This window comes from Patella vulgata, chromosome 5 (assembly GCF_932274485.2).
Source record: "Patella vulgata chromosome 5, xgPatVulg1.2, whole genome shotgun sequence".
NCBI lineage: Eukaryota > Metazoa > Mollusca > Gastropoda > Patellidae > Patella > Patella vulgata.
Genome location: NC_065883.2, coordinates 14370276 through 14389593, shown reverse-complemented (window position 1 = coordinate 14389593; position 19318 = coordinate 14370276). Strand labels below are relative to the sequence as shown.

The 19318-nt window shown below is 32.0% G+C and overlaps 1 protein-coding gene and 1 long non-coding RNA gene across 2 annotated transcripts; one reads left to right on the top strand and one right to left on the bottom strand.

Annotated features, from left to right (window-relative positions):
- Positions 1 to 929: 929 nt before the first annotated feature.
- Positions 930 to 14196, bottom strand: LOC126820824 (activin receptor type-2B). The gene is made up of 5 exons (XM_050548956.2): positions 13834 to 14196; positions 11001 to 12058; positions 9392 to 9530; positions 8660 to 8790; positions 930 to 7603 (listed from the first exon to the last, which is right to left on the bottom strand). Exons 1-5 carry the CDS (start codon positions 13898 to 13900, stop codon positions 7409 to 7411), a joined length of 1590 nt encoding a protein of 529 aa, XP_050404913.1. The 5' UTR covers positions 13901 to 14196; the 3' UTR covers positions 930 to 7408.
- Positions 14197 to 14634: 438 nt separating this feature from the next.
- Positions 14635 to 18903, top strand: LOC126820845 (uncharacterized). Its single transcript, XR_007680160.2, has 4 exons — positions 14635 to 14787; positions 15000 to 15328; positions 16207 to 16388; positions 16585 to 18903. It is a non-coding gene; the product is annotated as an uncharacterized LOC126820845 (long non-coding RNA).
- The last annotated feature ends 415 nt before the right edge of the window (positions 18904 to 19318 follow it).

The following is a 19318-nucleotide window of genomic DNA, read 5'->3' as shown; positions in this document are numbered from 1 at the left end:
TGAAATGAAATGGTTTTTTTTTAACATTCTACTGTTCTGCTCCGACTGGGCTAATGAAGACCAGCATATGCCATGCAGTGAAATTTTTTCCGGACAGCAGCGCTACAGCCTACTCTTATATCGAATTCCAACTGACAGGGCTGTTTTACGTGCATGGGACCTCGGTTTTTCAACCCATCTGAATGACTAGACAGTTGTCCTTATCGGACCCTCCGTCCTGCACCATTGACAAGGGGAAACCACGCCGGAAAATCCTAATAAACTTTTTCGGCCAACAGTGGGAGCGAACCTGCAACCTCCAGGCTAGCAAGCCAGCGTCTTACTCCTTCAGCCACCCACCATGGCTCCTGCACAGATTCACATTAGTCAGGCTGTGGATTAGACAAAAAAACATTAGCCCTGCTTTTATCAAGACAGCCATTGATTTTGAAAAGTTTTAGATGATCATTTCTCAAGTTATGCTCCTTTGTTGTGAAATCTTGTGAACACTCTAGCATCTAATGTTTTGAAAATCATCAAATAGTTACAAACTTTATGCACAGCTCAGACAACTAAGCTTAGTATGAGTACATTTCATTGCCTGGCAACCTATGTTTTCCCACAGCCTACCTTATACCCGAAAAAGCCAATACTGAGAGTCCACACTACATTTAAAGAATTGCATTCAACAAGAGATTTACAAAGTGGCCAACACACCCTTCTCCCTTCACTTTGCATTAGGAAATTTTTACAGGGAAATGCAAATGAAATGGGGTTTAATGTCCTGCTGTTTTGCTCCGTCTGGGCTAATGAAGAAAGGCATACACTATGCAGTGTGCTATAAGGGAAATTTTGGCAGGGCAGCGGAACTATGTCCTACTCTTATATCAGATTCCAACTGCCAAGGACTTTTACAGGGATATACAAAAATATAAAACACGGAAGACAAATGATTCTAACAAACACTGTAGTTTATTAATTAATGACAGTCTACACAAAATACATGTACATAGAAGCACAAATCACCCGTTGATCCAAATTGCCATTAAGAATTTATACAAATCATTTCATTGTCTGTGTGTCTCTCGTCTCTATGTTACAATTAAAACCCTGGAGAACCAACGCAGAACATGAAATACAATGATTCAAAGCAGCCATACTGCTCTACCATTATGTATCAAAAATAAAAATCTCCTTCAATAGATAGAGACAGTATGGTTGACATTTGAGTTTATTTAGCTACCAATGTTGTTAAATATTGAAATTCTACCTACTAAGAAGAAGTAAAAGCGAGTGATCAAGTCAAATCGAGGTATATCATATAATCCAATTTGAAGGACAATATTCCAGCAGTAACAGACAAATATCAATAACCATATTCCCTAAAATAGATTGTTCTAGGATTATTAATTGGTCTTTCTTTATCCCAAATATCTCAACTCTACTACATCTCCAATAGGTATCAGTGACAGATAATGATCACTGTGTTGTTTTGCCAATTTCAAACCACAGTGGTCTACAAGTGGTCAGGCAGTTTGAACTACCTATTGAATAAAAGTTTCTGGTTTAGAATTTTGGCGACGCATGTAGCTCAAGTAGAGAATTTATAATAATCAGTGAACAATCTATAAAAGGTGAATCGAGTAATTGATATTGGGGGGTGGGATTGGGGGAAGGGAACAGAAATAAAATACTTCTAAATACAATGTTTTAAACTCTTGTGTTCAATAAAAAAAAAACGTCTTATCTGATTGTCACGGGACTAGTTACACTGTCAAATATCGGGATGAGTGATGCTCAAAAATAAAAATAAAACATAAAAGGTACATTATATTAACATACAAATAAATGATGTATATATATATATTTATATATATATATATAAATGCTTCAAAATATTCAATAGACAATTAACTGACTTACTATCAAGAGGAACTTATGTGCATAGAATAGAAAATATCCTATTTTTTTTCTTAAATTTTGTCACATATGTGAACAAGTTTGCCATTACATCAGTTAGTCTTAAGACTGAAGTTATAAACTTAAAAAAGAAAACTTATGTTAAGATTTAGTTACTATCTCCATCTGATTTAAACTATTCATCAGATGATTCTTATTAATGAAATTATCTCAAATACTCTGGCATTAGAAAAGGGATCCCTGGAGAGGGAGAAATGGTCAGGAATACACTGTAATCACACAAGATATTTTGTGTTTAGGTAATAATTTGAACAAATTTCTTTTAAAAAGAATGGATAAATGAGGATCATCTGATTTCAAGTTTAAAAACTCTAACCAGAATACAATTTTCAAACCATTTGTAAAGACAGAAAGATATTTCATCGTAAATATAACTAAATTAAAAGTGCCTGCTTTGATTAATTTAAAAATTGTTCTATCATTCCCTGTGTATAAAACATTAGCAATATGTGTTTAAAAACAAGTGTTTTAAAATATCAAGTCAGACTGGTTAGTTCATTTCTCTAACTTAATACTAAAGTATTAAACATATACATTTAAAATATCTATTAACAAGGATATATTTGAGGTAAAAATTGATTTTTAAAAAGTTTTTGTCAGAAATTTTTGGCATAAAACATGTACATAGACTCTATGATAATTTATAAAACATTCATAACCGGTTTGTTAAAACTAGCAATATTGACAGGGACAACCATATCACTAAATATCAGACCAACGTATCTTCCTCATCAACAGACCAGAGAATTGGAAAACTAATGAACTTTTATGATGTATTACAAGTTTACAACCAAAGCCAAATTCATTCATTAAAGAAGTAAAGTATTTAGAATAGATAAATATTTTAATAAACAGTGCAAATTTTTCCCCATACTTCTTTCTTTCTCAGTCTAAGCTTACATAACCAATTGCCTTGGACAAGACAAACAGATAATTGGAAAAGTCAAGAAATTTTATGATTTAACTATAGCCAAATTCATTCATTAAAGCAAAAAGTACTTGTAGCTGATAAAAATTTGAATGTAAAAGAGCAAGAACTATTTCTTCCCCATATTTCTTTCTTACTTAGTATATATAACCAATTGGCTAGGACAGACATATTCCTAAGGCAAATGTCAAGTTCTAATCAAACGAGGAATATGTGGATAGATGGATCAAAATGGTCTAATCAATCATAAGAATTCCTTTCAAAAAAAGATAAATATCATTGTCCCTGTACCATGCTAGAGTTCAAGGTTTATATTTTAAAGTAGTTAATAATAATAAAGTATACAAATAATTATGTATATCTTAGAATATAAACTGACCTAAGAAGTGCTAATAGTAGTATAAGTACATAGAGAAATGATATATTTATATATATATTTATAGAAAATGGATTAACTACTTCTGTACATGACATGCAATATAAGACGCCTTTTAAAACAAGTATGTTTAAATAGTAAAAGATCTCTTCTACGTAATATATACATTATATACAACTTTAAACTGATTCCATTCATAGCTTCATTTCTTCCTTCCACATTTTAAAACATCAATGCTTAATACAACCGAATTAGAAAAAAATAAATTAAAAACTATAAACATCTGCTTTGATTAAAATAAAAATTATTCATTATTCTCTGTGTAAAAAAACATTCACATGATACAAAACCTTTCAAGAAAACAAAATTGTTAAAAAAAAAAAGGCATAAAGCAGTATCTATTATAGAGAAAGTAAGCATACTTTCCCTCAGACATGGCACCTATCAACCTACACAGTATAACCAACTTAAAAAAAGTTTTTTTTAGACAAATATACAGAAATATTTTACTGTGAATGAAATCAGTTTACTCCCTGTAAATGTAATTTTGATCTTTAGACATTATACAATTAATCCATTTAAAACTTCATAATAATAATAATAATAACTATACATTAAATGAAGTATACGAAGTCGTCTAATATTATCATGTATAAAATAATAACAGGCATCATGATATAGCAATGGTACACAATTCATTATTCACGATGGCTTAGATCTATTTAACACAGCCATGGTCACGAGATATAAATAGGGTTACGGCACATGATTGTTGCCGAGGATTATGGGTTAGGGTAAGGCTTAGGGCTAGGTCTTGGGTTAGGATTAGGGCTAGCCCTGTTTACATCTTGTAAGCTATGACAAAATCTGCAGGTGGCCATGTGAAATAGATCTAACAATTCACGCTGACAATTGGTAGGCAAGTTGCTGTGTTTCTGGGAGACTTATTCATGAAAACTTAAGACTAAAATGCTTCAAGTATGCAGCTTTTCCATTGGCCAAGAGCTAAAACGTGTATTTAGTTCTTGGCCAATGAAACAGGTGCATCCACAATTGTCTTCACATCTTTCAAATTAATCGATAAAATTATGACATTAAGAATCGCAGCTTACAGCAAAAGATTTTGGGCAGCCAATAATAATATTCAAGTACCAAAATCATTTTTCAAAACTACAATAGCTTCCAAAATATTTAAGTTTTCTTGAATACCACCCCCTGACAATAATCTGCACAACTAAGCAGATGGTAATGAATTATAAACCAATGTTAAACACTAATGAATAACGGGAGTTTAAAAAACCCTGTATTTAAACAAATACAATCTAGGTTGACTCACTGTCATCCATTTTACCATGAAAATTCTAAAATAAATATCAAAATCTGTCACAATCACTTGATGCCATTTACCTGTACTTAGCCATAAGTTAAAATAAAAAAAAATCTGTCTTTAAAATACATGGATTTTGAATGTCTAATTCGAAGAATTTCTTTATGATTTAGCAGATAGACCACTTTGATTTTTTTTTTTAACAATTTTAACAAAATCTATGAAAATTCTAAAATAGAAAAAGATTTGAGGACCTTGATTTATGATTACAAACTGCTAAATGATCTGACACTTGACTTTTTGTTGATGTACCTAAAAGGCAACATCAAAAATTCCTTTTAAAATAAGGATGAGAGCTACAAATAATTAATCACAATGTTTTATTGAACAGAATCATATTGATTTCACTCATCAATGTAAAAGACCCTTAGGTTAGAGGGTTTAAATTGCTAAGGTCTAAGAGATGGTCAGATAGTGTAGGGTACATGTACATCCATGGTCTTTCATGATAAATCTTTACAAAACATAGATCTAAATCAAATAGATTGTCAAGTAAAACATTATAATTTTATATCATGATGTCCGCCATGTAGATATTTAACAGGTAACAAAATACAACTAATTTCTTTTTTTTTTATGGCAGCAAAGACTAAAATACCTCATGATTTTTAAAAACCAAACATTTTATTGAGATGATTAAAACACTAACAATATCTATTAAAGACACTGTTGAAGACATACAAAAACTGCTTAGCGATGTCAGTTTTGATTTCTGGTTGGTCATAAATACAAACACTATGCCATGTACATGTACATTGTCATGTAGCCACAGGAACTGTAATCAAAGTGCCCAAGGGACTGCAACCGTATGCAAACTAGTTACTATTTTGAGCACAGTAAGCTAATTAATCAGTAAACATTATAAAAGATTGATATATGTAGAGTTCTTGTTACTGTATAAAATTTCATATTGATGATTTTATGAGGCACTCCATTTTATCGTAAGTCTATGCATAGTGAGAATTAGTTGATACCTGTATATGCCAAACGAGGTCAAATTCATTGTAATTGTTCCTGATTAAGTAATTCATTTTATTAAATAGGCACACCTTGCTTGATATTTAGTTTGTTTCAAAATGGACAATGTACTGTGTCAATTCAAAACAGATTATCAGAACCAAATTATCACCTGAATTCAATAACGTGCAATAATAGCTAAAAGTTACAGCTTATTCTTATTATTCATGAGTCTCCAGCTTAAAAACTGAACACTATTTATACTAAAGCAAAATTCTTATAAATCTGGGATCTTATTCACCAAAACTTAATTTAATGTATTTGAAAAATACAGACTTTTTATTGGCTTAGAGCTAAAGTATATACAAAGATTTTAACCTTTAGCCAATCAAAAGTATGAATCTTTAAAATATTTTAGTTTAAGTTTTCATGAATAATGTCACTGTTATTTCTAGCACAACTTCCAAGAAATAGGCCTAGAGTTATAATCAAAGTAATATTCAAACCATTAAGTCTGATAAAGTTTTTAATTAACAGAAATTAAACGTTTAGAATTGACAGCTGCCTTTAATATACATTAATAAAACCTAAATAAACCCCCAACTGTTCAACAGTTCAATATAACAACCTGTACATGTAAAAAAAAAATAATGGATCATTCTGTGTCAAATCAACAAAGATCTAATGCTTAAAACACACGGGTCTGATGTCATATCAATAATCAATGCAAAACTGCCAAAAAAACAAGCATGTCAAATTTCAGGTTGATCAAACTTGAATTGACAGAGTCTTGGGCTTTTTTGAAGTGCGTTGTTCCTAAAAACAAAAGCTCTATATCCATAACATCTCTGTCCAAAACTGTCATTGTGTGGACCAACTGGGCGTCAAAGTTTCCAAAGATTTTGTTGATTTACAACGGAAGATCAGAAGGTTTACTAAATCAACAACAAATTATACACGTATATAATACCTAAAAAGTTAAATCAATATTACCATAGTAGTTTTAAATTTATTGAAATTGATCTGTTTATGAAGCTACTGTTAAATAAACGAGTCGTGATAATTACAGACCTCAATTCTACATTTCTAAAAACAATAACATTTAGCATAAATTTAGTTCACTTTGTTGAATCTAAGAGATGTGATCGCAAATTACAACCTATAAAGAACAGTGCAAAATGTTTCAAACAAAATGTTGAAGAATTAAAATCAATCAAAAGTGGTCAAGTTTTAAACAACCCTATGATAATCGATGATGTCTAAACACAAATACATGTATTTGTAAGTTTGATATATACATGTATACAACAAATATGTCTGGGTTAATAATACTCTTATCAGCCTTGTTATCAATGTCTTACAGTTTGTAGAACATTACAAGGTTCATTGTACAAGTACTCTACTATCAACTCTTCAATGCAAAATAAAAAATGCAAATTAATTCAGTTCAAATTTTGGGGGGAGTTAAAGACTTCAGACAGATTTCATGATTATGAACAGTAAAGAATATAACTTGAAATCTTATTTGTCCATACATAACATAACAGTTTTGAAGAGTGTCTTGTGAAATCTTAAAAAAAAAACCCTCCAAATTCAAGGTTTTATTCATCTATATATCAGTTGATGAATTCACTTTGGGTCTTGGAAAATATTTCATAAGACAATTTCGCATGATTTATTCTGTAAAAACAAGCGATATCTAAGCCGCGAATACAAATGTTCTGAGTGTATATATCGCAAGACCAATATGAAATGGTATTTAGTCTTAGAATAAGTATGTCCGGTGTTTATTTCTAACAGTCTATATACTTATATCTTTAGGAGGAAGGTCCATATCGAGAGGTATTACAACATCTGGCATCTGATTGATGGAGGTAGATACATTAACATTACGAGATAGCTGAGATATGCGTTCCTGGACACAACCCGCCGATAATCTGGCTTCAGCATCTTGATCCCAGCACTCCTCTATCGTAGATACGAGAGCTGCCAGTCCCTGTAATTACAAAAAATGTTTGTTATTATTTTTAATAGATGTTTACTATATCATTAGATCTATTGAAAAAATGTACTTTTGACATAATTTATATTAGAGTAGCTCTACTAACAAATGCATTTAAAACAATGGCAATGGTGATTCAACATCTCATTGAGATGATTTACATGCATCATTATGGGATGATTTTTATTTCTATGGTTACGATGAGTGTAATTCTTCAAATTCTAACTACAAAAAGATCTTTTGCTGCCAATTTTACACTGGATATTAGTTTCTCATCGCATCTAGAAACACTCTACATGTCATACCCACAGATGTTACAACTGACAAATCTTGTCACACAACATTCAGTAATATAAGCTTATTCACAATAAGTAATCACACTGTAATCAGTGACTAGATCTGCTTTCAAAAATTAGACAGTAGGGGCCTGTTTCACAAAATTTTAACTAAGATCAAATCCAAATTTTAGTAATTTGATTGGATAATATTAGATTGATTTTAGTGCTTAGCCCATCAAAATTAAAGTATCTACTAAAATTTGATTTTATCTTTAGTTAAGATTTTGAGAAACAGGGCCCAGATTGTAATAACATGTTGACATCAACAGTCAGTGACACTAAAATAAATTCATTTGGACTTTAAAATCTCAAATTAATCAGATAAAGAGCTGCGGTACATGTAGTAAGGGGTAGGTCACCAATTTACACATGCAACCTACACAATTTGAAATCATACTTAATCTTAGAGGCCTTTCCTTGGTGATACATCATTCATTTTAATTCATGCATAACAGTGAATTTTCAAATTATTTACTATCGATCAGTATTAATAGTTTATGAATTAATGAAATATAGAAGATTTTAAGTTGATTCAATGTTTACATGGATGTCTTATTTGTATTTTGATCGTTTATTTGTAAATTTAATTTTCTGTACCATATTTTGTAAAGTGCACATGAAGTCGTGCACTTTAAAAATGTACATTGATAATAATAATATATGATCCACAACCCTCTTATGATATGAATTGTAAACGTGAACGAAATCTTACTGGATGAGTGAGCCAATTGTCTTTAATAGCTGGTCGGATTTTTCTGGTAACGACCATATCCTGCATCTCTTCAAGTGTAGGATGAGCACCTATCTCTTCTTCAAATGGTAAAATGTATTCCTCTACAGGACCTGTGAATATATCAAATAAATCTCATATTATCATAAAATACATGTAGAACATTGTGTTATAAAAGAGATGATTTGTGACCATAACTTAAATGACATACATGAAGTCTAACCAAGCTTTTTTTAAGTGTCAAGGAGATGATGTTGATGACTTCAAAGTACAAGGGGAAAAGAGGAGGTTACTGATTTCAAATGCCTGGGAGAAGTTGATGATGATAATTATAAGTGCAAGGGTTAAGATGTTGTTGATGATTTCAAAGTGTCAACATCAAGATGATTTTCTGGGAGAAGCTGATGTTGATGATTAAGGGGATGATGATGTCAATTTCAAAATGGCTGTGTGTTGAAGATTTCAGCATTTTTGACACCAGTCAAAACCCTTCTTCGGCATAAATTGGCACTTTGCAATCCTAAAGTGACATCTAAAAGTAATTGTATACATATCTATAAACCATCTTAAATAGGCAACAACTATTCTTCTTCATTACAGAAACATTAATGTTGTCGACCGGAACATAATTGCTCTAATTTATCCAATTACAGCATTTATCTCCCAATGTACATGTACATGCACATAGTTTTATTTACTTCTGAACAAACTTACCATCGCGTGCTGAACAACGAGCTACCAGCTCCCATAAAACCAGACCACAAGCGTACATATCAATCCTTAAAAAGGCATCCCTATTAAAACATATTGCTCCCTCAAGAATTTCTGGTGCCATATACCTTCTTGTACCCACCTGAAAAATAGAAATAAAACACAATAATTAACAAATTACTGAGATAAACATGATCATTTATTATTTCAATGGCATTTCATAACTGAACTGGAAAGGTCACAATTACTGTTTGTTGCTGACCAATATTATCATTGCTTGATAAAGAATTGAGAAGCCTAGTCGGAATGTCACTCAGTAATAAACAATATTGGTAATTGTATTCCATTGAATTGTGACCTGTGCATGATCAGTTATTATTTGTGAGAATACCACTTAATCTAAAGATCTTTTAATTTGGCAAAGTTATCAAAAAAATAAAAGTTTTCCGCCAGTAAAAATTTCAAATGCACGTAATAACTCATTTAAATATTCAACAATAAAACTCAATGACAAACTGAAATGGTCCAGTAAAACATGGTTATCGAATATAATGTTTGTGTCACACTCTTCCCAAAGCCATGCTGAGAACATGTACATGTATTACATCATAACCTTAACGTTGTACATGAATATAACTATAAATAATGCTTTTGGTTACCATAGATAAAACAAAAAAGAAAATGAATGAATTAAAATTGAATATAACCAAAAAAAAAGAAAATGGTCATTTTCTGTACCATTGTTTGTTGAACATCTTGCTTGACGATGAAGACTGATGTTAAATCTTGTAAAATGGAATGGTAAAAAAAAAAAAAAGAAAAAAAAAAAAAATTAGGTAAAATAATGTACACTGTATTAATTGAAATTTTGGAATTTTGATGTCCGATGAATCAATTAAAATGGTAATCAATGGTGAGATGTGACAGCTCGTATCTTACAACATCAGGCTATCAAAAGATACATGTATATGAAAATTTTGGGATTAATGATGCATTATGTGATATCTAAATACATGCCTATTGCAGATCCTTTTTTTGGCCTCAAATGAAATATAAATTATTATTTAGACATACATATACATGTCACATGACAAGCCCATGTAATTAACTCTCTAGACCATCGGATGGCATTTATTTGGAATGGACTGAAACACTATGACTATTGCCATTTAATGATTTAATCTAAAAATAGATAATTGAGACTTTGTTTATTAGTTTATTATCATTACAATGATAATTGAGACTTTGTTTAATATCATTACAATGGTAGCTATGAAATTCGAGACTATGCCATTCTTCAACCAATCATAATTTTACGCAGAACAAAGTAATTTGACTGAAATTTTCAATACATACATGTATTCCTTTATCATTATCCATTTTTAAAATAATATAGCTCAGCTCTTTATCTACATGTACACCTTACATAATGCATCTTTAAATGAACAACTGAGCTTTAACAGAATAAGGCGGTTGTTTCTGTCTTTGTTCAGAAATTAACACAATAATTTTCTGCAAAAAAACAAACAAGCCAATTATTACAACTGTTAAGAACTTTCAACTTATACATTTCTTCACCCGGTTACTACATTAAACACAATCAAAAACTTACCAATCCATGAGTTTCTCCTGGACTGATTCCTGGTTCAAACTTAAGAGCTAATCCAAAATCTCCTACACAAGCAGTTAAGTCACTTTTTAATAATACATTTTTACTCTTAAAGTCTCTGTGTGCAACAGCAGGTTTTGCTAATTTATCTTTTGTAGCTGGAATTTCATCATGTAAATATGCTAAACCTTTAGCCATGCTTTCCGCAATTTTGCATAATTCACTCCAAGTAATGGTGTGACACTTTAAATAGTCACATAAAGAACCCAATTCATGAAACTCTGTAATGAGCCATAGTTCGGTGTTTAAACTTTCACCTCGTTTTTCAACAGCAATAAAATTCAAAATGTTTTCATGCTTCATTTGAGGTAAAACGTAAATGTCGTGTTCTGATACCCATGAAAGTTTATCTTGCAGTGGAAATATCTTCACTGCTACAAAGTCACTGATAAGCTGAGCTTTCCATACAGCCCCAAAACGCCCTCTAGCACGCAACTCTAAAAGTTGAAGAGGTCGCAATGCCTCATCACATGGTGTATTGAGCAGGGCGGGGTCTGCTGTAGGAAGCTGTTCATGATAAATTGTTGTTCGCCGCTGATGCCATCTCCACATCCAGAAAATGACTACAATTAATAAAGCTGTTCCTAATATCGGTACAATAGAATACATCAATGTACGCATCAACTGGCCATCCCCTGATTCACGAACTTTGGTCGTGGAGCTAGACGTCGTTGTTGGTGGACTAATAACTGGTCTCAAGGTTAAGCGACCATTGCACATAGGCTTTTGGCAACAACAAAAATATATTTCTCTGTTTGGTGTATTTTCAATACACTCTGTGTCATTCAGACAGTTTTCAGAATTCAACCAGCATCCTTTTTTCATATTTTTGAATCCATCTGTTCCATTTCTCCATGAGGCATAACAAGAAACCTTTCCCTCTGGGCCATGTGGAACACATCTGTCCACTGTTTGACACTTTTCTTTTGCTGGATCACATGTATGGTCATATTTTTCACACTCTAACACAGGTAAAACAGCGGGATTTTCACTCCGAACATCTGAAAATATAAATGATTCGTCTTTGATTGTATACATATGTGACCAACTCCCACGAAACCAGGCGCTTGCCACACAACCTCATTTTGTATGACAAATTTAAAAAGAATTGCATTTTTGGAAAGCTTATAGACTGTGGACTATTCAAACAGAGCTGCCAGCTCTATTTTTATAAAAATGACCAAGAGTCTGGTTTTGTAGGAGCAGCTCACATTTATGTACATCATTTAGAAAGTGTTAATATTTTATGAGCTGTTAGCCTATTCTTACATTCACATGTTAAAAATTTTAAAATAAATATTCAATTGCAGATTATCAGTTTGGATAATGAACATACATGAATGAATCTGCCATTATCAAGACTCACAGTCTAGTACCATATCAATAGAAATGGTACCACTCATCTTGAACGAAGTTAGATGGAGAAGTTACATGTATGCAACACACATACAAGTAACTGAATGCTGCTGTGAATTTTAGCAAGTGCATTTGTGCTAAAACTATTATCTGAAACTGAAAACAATGCCTTTTTGTCTTGAGCAAGGTCTATTCCATCCATGAATCTCTACAAATCTGCGCCAAGGGGTACAGGTCACAGTGGTCTTCTATTTTGGGATGAGTGGTCTTGGGCTGAGTTGTATTTGGGATGAGTTGTCTGGATACCCAAATATTGATATAAGTGAATTGAAATAATAATGGATTTGGTTACAACTAAAATTTACTTGGGGTATTTTTTCATTTTGATACAAAACATGATTTTAAATTAAAAAAGTCACATGGCATAAAGAACGGTATGATAGCAAATATTGATGTAAATCATTAGACCTACATGTTAAAATAAAGGTGGATTTGGGTAACTTAAAGTAGCTAAGTCTCTAACTCAATATCATTCATCCAAAGTCTTACACGCTGAAAACACGAATTATTTGTCAATTCAAATCAACATTGATGTTGTTATCTTACCGGGAAAAGGTAAGCTTCTGATATCCAATATTTAAGACAAAATAACCATTTTACCATTGGTACACAAATCGTGTACCCATAGTGCGTTTCATCGTCATTTGTAACAAGTGACCAAAAAGAGCGAGGCTAGACATATTCTACAACTCATGTCATATGGCGATGGCATAACTTATCTGGAGAGCATGCGCAATTGACTGGAATAACCAGACGCTAGAAATTTCTATTCGGTTGAGACTCATGCCAAATTTCGCTGGACCTAACTGATTTGAAATTAAGAGTCAAAACGGAAACAGTTGAATATAAATCAGTTCATAAATCATATACAATCAGATTACATTATTATATGCGTTGCGACCCATTTGGGTCAATTTCTAGGTCCCAAATATTAGCGATTTAGCTCCTTTAAAAATACTAAATACTAAAATAGTGCTGCATGTCATGCAGCCTTGTCCCATAGTATTTTACTGTGGGGCAGCTATTAATCATAATGTCAAAGTGGACCTGCACTTCATGATTTCTATTTTGAAGTAATTAATATTAAAATTCGTGGGAAAGGACAAATGGGAAAAATGAAAATCAAACTCTCCGCTAGTCCTTGCCTACTGACAGTACGTACTGTGTGTGACAGTCAGTACTGAGAACAGAGGGGATAGGGTGGAATTTGAATGAGTTATCGACCTTGTTTGATGTACGACTGTTTATTAACTCACTGCAATGACCACTGTTTCCTGTTGATCATTATAAGTTCGGCCTAATCGTAGTGGCCACCTCCTCAAGTGTAATAATAATGCAAGATACGAGTGTTAAAACTTACAACTGATTGGAAGTGACACAATCTGCAACAAGAACAGAATAAGCTTGACCTCGAAAAACACATTCATTTTGTTATCTCTCCAGGCTTATACTATTCACGGCATATTTTCTTTGAAGTCCAAGTGTTGTTTTCTGCCATTGCAACCTTTGCCAAACGGAAATTTCAAAACATGTATAATGTAAACATGCAAAACATGAAGCACAAAAACAATTATTTTTTCCAAAATGGCTGATATCTCTTTCCCCTTTACTGATAACCCGGATGTAGTGCCAATGTCCATGTATCGACGTATATGATTGGCTGGATGCTTTTATTTGCACTTTGTCTTTTCTTTATAAAAAAATTCATAACATAACTTATCGATAATCTTTGTAATATATTTTTGGATTAAACATCTATTTGGAAATAAAGCGGGGTGCTGTTTCGTTAGCGTTGTTATAAATAGCATCTAAAATTACAATAAGTGACCTAACACCTCAACCAATGACCTGGGATGTGTTATATGAATGAGGAGGTCAAAATCTTGCTTTTAGTCTTTGTATCCGTGCGCCACATATCCATATTCTACAAAAAATATCCATAAAGACATTTGTTGAAAATTAAATATCATAAACTTAGTGTTGTATAAATGTATTGACTTTTGAAAAAAAATATTCATTAGAGATGTCATTCAATAAATCAATTTTAATATATATATAAGTGAACAAAATAATGGGGAGTGTGTATTAACATTAGAACGGTTATACGACTTTCTCTCGATTCATTGGCTAATGATGACGTATAGGTTATTTCTATATTTAACCAACATGCCCATTCCTTCAACTGTGATTGGTTGGTCGACACGCAAGTAACTAAAAATAGAATAGGTATTGCACCATAAAATACTGAGAAAAGACGAAGTTAAGACATTAGATAGACCGCACTAGAAACCAGAGGGAAAGCGTGAAATTTCAGGTATAATTTAGAAAGAAATACTTAGATATGCATATAAAATTAAACAGAATAAAAAAATCTAACAAACTAAAATCTTTGGCAAGTAAACGCGCTGTCAGATTGATCAAAAATCATGTTAAACTGTCTAAAATGATTTGACTAAATCCAATAATATAGGTTTTACCGGCATTTTTTTTTACAATTGTTAATATATTTTGATGATGAAATTTCAGGGCTGGATCAAGCAACCGACGGCCGCATAGGCAAAGGATTCCATCAAGCTGAGTAAATATACAAGCTACAACATCGGAGAGACAAGTAAATCAAACAAGATTTCAAACAACTTTAATCTCGAGGAGGCGTCGGCAGGCCATTTCATGGACATGCAGGGTGAAGAAATTAGATTGGTTCCCTCTGGGGAGTATTTTCCGAAAGATTTAAACGAACTGGTTGACTGGTTGGAGATTAAGGAGGATCTCAAAGATGGCACAAAAAATGTTGGACACTTCACACAACATCGTACCGCATTTGGACCAGAAGACCGGTGGCCTATTTGACGAAGGTAATTATGACCGCATTTCGTAAAAGTACATTTACTACACAATTTATAAAATGAACACAAATTAAACGTTTTAAAATTATCCAGTTTCGACCGGAATGGCATATAAATGGCCGCGGGCGATTGTCATTCTATTTTTGTACGTCATTAAATAACGTGAACTGAAGCCATTAAGCCATTTATTTATCAGTCGGCGGAACGCCCTTTATTCAATTGCGCGTAAGCTATAAATACATACTTATGTTATCAGCGATGCGTGGAATGTCTTGGTGATCACGACTATCTAGTTGCCTACCTTTTATTTACCTTCTTGTTTATCAGTTGTCGTCACGTGACTAAATATGTTGAGGTCAGCATAAATTCGTAGTTCAGTATTTCACAACTGATTGAAATAGAAATAGATATGATGACACCCAGTGGTGCAATATTATAATTTAAGGGGAATTACTCTCTTTTAAATTCATTATGCTTTTAACACTGAATTGTCAAGTTTATATAGACAGCTGATGCAGTCAATGATATGCAAATTCTGAAAACAATAGATTTTCCAAATTACTTTCGTTTTATTATAACCTGAATTAATTAATGCACAGAGGGGCAACTTAAGTTAATAAAGAAAAATATTTAAAATAATTATGTATGAATTCATATTCAAGAATACTTGAATATTAACTTTGTCCTCAATACTTTCTGCGGGTGCATGTGTCTAAAGTCAAAGTAATACTAGAATCTTATTTCAGTAAGTTGATTTTTTTTTTTTTAAATATTGCCATTAGTTGTGAATGAAGTTTGCACATTGATATTTTAATGCTGTTTATGAAGCAAATATATTTATTTTTAAAAATATACTTATTGTTTTTGGCATATTTTGTATTTTTCAGACCAGGCTAGTGACAAGTTCCATGTTACTGGCAACGACACGGCATCTGACCTTTTATCAGCCATTGATAATGGATCAGATATTTTGAGTTTAAATAATTTCAACCCTTTATTTGGAGAAATGGATCCTTTTGCCGAAGCTAGTCTTGACAGCTTTGTTGATCTTTCTGCATATCTAATGGAGGTTAGTATTTATTTTTAATTCTTTGGCTTTTTGCAAACATTTCTGTCATATAATACAGAAAACTTTCGCACATTTCTGAGCCAAAAATTGAAAAGTATTTACAAAAGAGTTGTTGCCTAAAATTATCATAATTTAAATGTTTTGTTTGTAAATATTGTTATTAAAAAAATGGCATGCATGGTTTGTTTATTTGCAGGAGTCAATCCCAGTTGCAGACGTAACGCCTGACACTGTTTCAGTGGACGATGGCACTTCTGCAACAAATAAACGTAAATGGCATGACGTTGAAGAGGTCGTGGAAATTGACACCAACCCAGTGTTAACCACCACACCAGACCACGCCTACAGTGCCAAAAAGCCTAGATTGACTTCTGCACCAGATGCTTATGATACTGACCAGTCTTCCGAGGCCAGTTGTTCTAACCCAAATAAATATCGCGTGCGTAGGGAAAAAAATAACATTGCTTCAAAAAGGTCTCGTGAAATTAGGAAGAACAAGTTCACAGAAATGGAAGACAAGGCTAATGTCCTTGTGGTAGAAAATGAAAAAATGCGAGAAAAGATTGTTGAGTTGGAGGCTCTTGCTAAAGAAATGAAGGCGGTTTTAGTAGCCCGCTTGTCTGCCAAGTAAGGTAGTGGAATAACACTACAGTAGGCCTAGGTAAATACGCCAAAATATTTCATTTTCTGCTGTAACGACATTGGCAGTGGTTAGTTAATGTATTGTATATTAGTGCTAATTGATTATAAATCCTTGAATTTTTGATATTTTGTTAAAATATTGTCTAAGATTAATATTACATGTATATCCATGTATAACCAAGCATAGGGTACAAATAAGTTGACCCAGAGAAAACAACTAAAAATATTACAAAATATAAATACAAAAAAAAGAAATATATCTTATTTTGTAATATTAAATAAATGTTATGCACATGAATAAACCCATGTTAAAATATAGATGCCATCCTTTGATATTCGTGTACCGTTATTTAATATAATGTACAGGCAGCAAGGCTAATCGTACATTATTTATACTAGTTCAAATATTGGATTAGCATGACGATTTCATTGAAATGCGCGTGCTGGATAGTATCTCTATTTTAAGTTGTTTAATGGTCTCGAGCATGACATTAGGCAATGGCAATATAGCCTATTGACACAACACTTGGGCGGACGTCCTCGTGCAAGTTCAATATGCTCCTGATCATTAAACCACACATATAATATATAATCTATTTTGTTAAATTAATGATTTGTTCATTTCCTTTTATTACCATTTTACATCGTTGTATAGTCTCATTAGCATTTAGTAAAACCAACAAAAAAACCTTCAAAGTTTAGCATTAGAAAATTTACAAAAATAAAGTGTATTGTTTTATTTTAGTGATATGAACTAATGACTACTTTAGTTATTACCATTTTACATCGTTGTATAGTCTCATTAGCATTTAGTAAAACAAACAAAAAAACTTCAAAGTTTAGCATTAGAAAATTTACAAAAATAGAGTATATTGTTTTATTTTAGTGATATGAACTAATGACTACTTTAGTTGCACGAATTGACAATGATTATTTGTTGTAATAACAGACAGCTTTATGGATAACATTCACTAGGTTTATCAACAGCAATGTTTCAATGAGGATACTCCCACCATTATCAAGCAATGCCCTTTAAAGATAATATTTGTTGTACATCTTATAACCACATGTTTATTGTCCATAGAATTTTGATTGCTCATAAACACTTCTAATAAAAGTGGGATTATAGTTTGATTTGTTTAGTATATGAAATAATGGTTTAATATGATGCATATTGACTGCTTTATAATATGTTCTGTTGTACTTATTTATAAGTGATATTTCACAGTTTATGCCAGATTATACACTGGTAGAGAAAGACAACTTGTCAATTATTACTGTTAATTGTTAGGGAATTCTCATACATCTTGTATATAAAATGAAATTATTTACAAATTTTATTGGAGTTATTACTGGTACTGCACATATATTTCCGTATTGTATATTAAATTAGATTTAATTAGGATTATTACTGGAACTGTTCAAATCCTTATTTACTAAATTCACTGGAACATATTTGACCAGCTTTATGCAAAGTTTCTTTTTTTTTTATAAAAGTTAACTTCTAGAGGTTATTGCTATATTTCATAATAAATATTTCATAGCTTTTTTTTAAAAACCTCATTATAACCTGGGAATATCATGATGTAACTCTGATATACTCAGGTTATGAGGGCATATATTGTATTATATATGACGAATGCCACAATTTTGTATCATTTTATATTCTTGTTAGATATTATTAATAACCATATTTATATTATAATGATTTTGTACTACATATGTTAACAATGTACAAATCTAAAAGTTGGCATTAGCTTTTAAAACTAAATACCGGTTAAAAAATATAAAATGCCTATATGTATATTTATTTGTTATATTTTTGTTGATATGAATTTTTTTTTTATGGAGTCAATAAATTGTCTTAAATGTTTCTTTGTTGTTGCTGTATGCTGTTGATAAAGATAGGAAATGCTTTGATAAAACGTCTGGAATAGACTGCATAAAGTCGTTGTGTATATTATTCTTAAAATTGTCCCTTGTGGCACATTCTTGGTATCCCTAATGGTATCGTTTCATTCTACTCCACTAGTTTCTGGATCCATCCACAGGGAAGACACATAGTCAAATTATCCACCCTTGATACTTCTGCTATTTTTATCAAATTTGAATTCGTGAAAACCGTGTGGCCTGCCTTTTAAGGTCCCCATGTGGGTTTATTCCCACGAAGGCGCAGTTATTGACCATAATGGATTAAACGAGGTTGTTTTCGATGACTTCGTGGGAATCCAGCTCCTAGGGATTAAATGGATTAAAAACATAACAATGGTGTTATAGATTGTTATGAT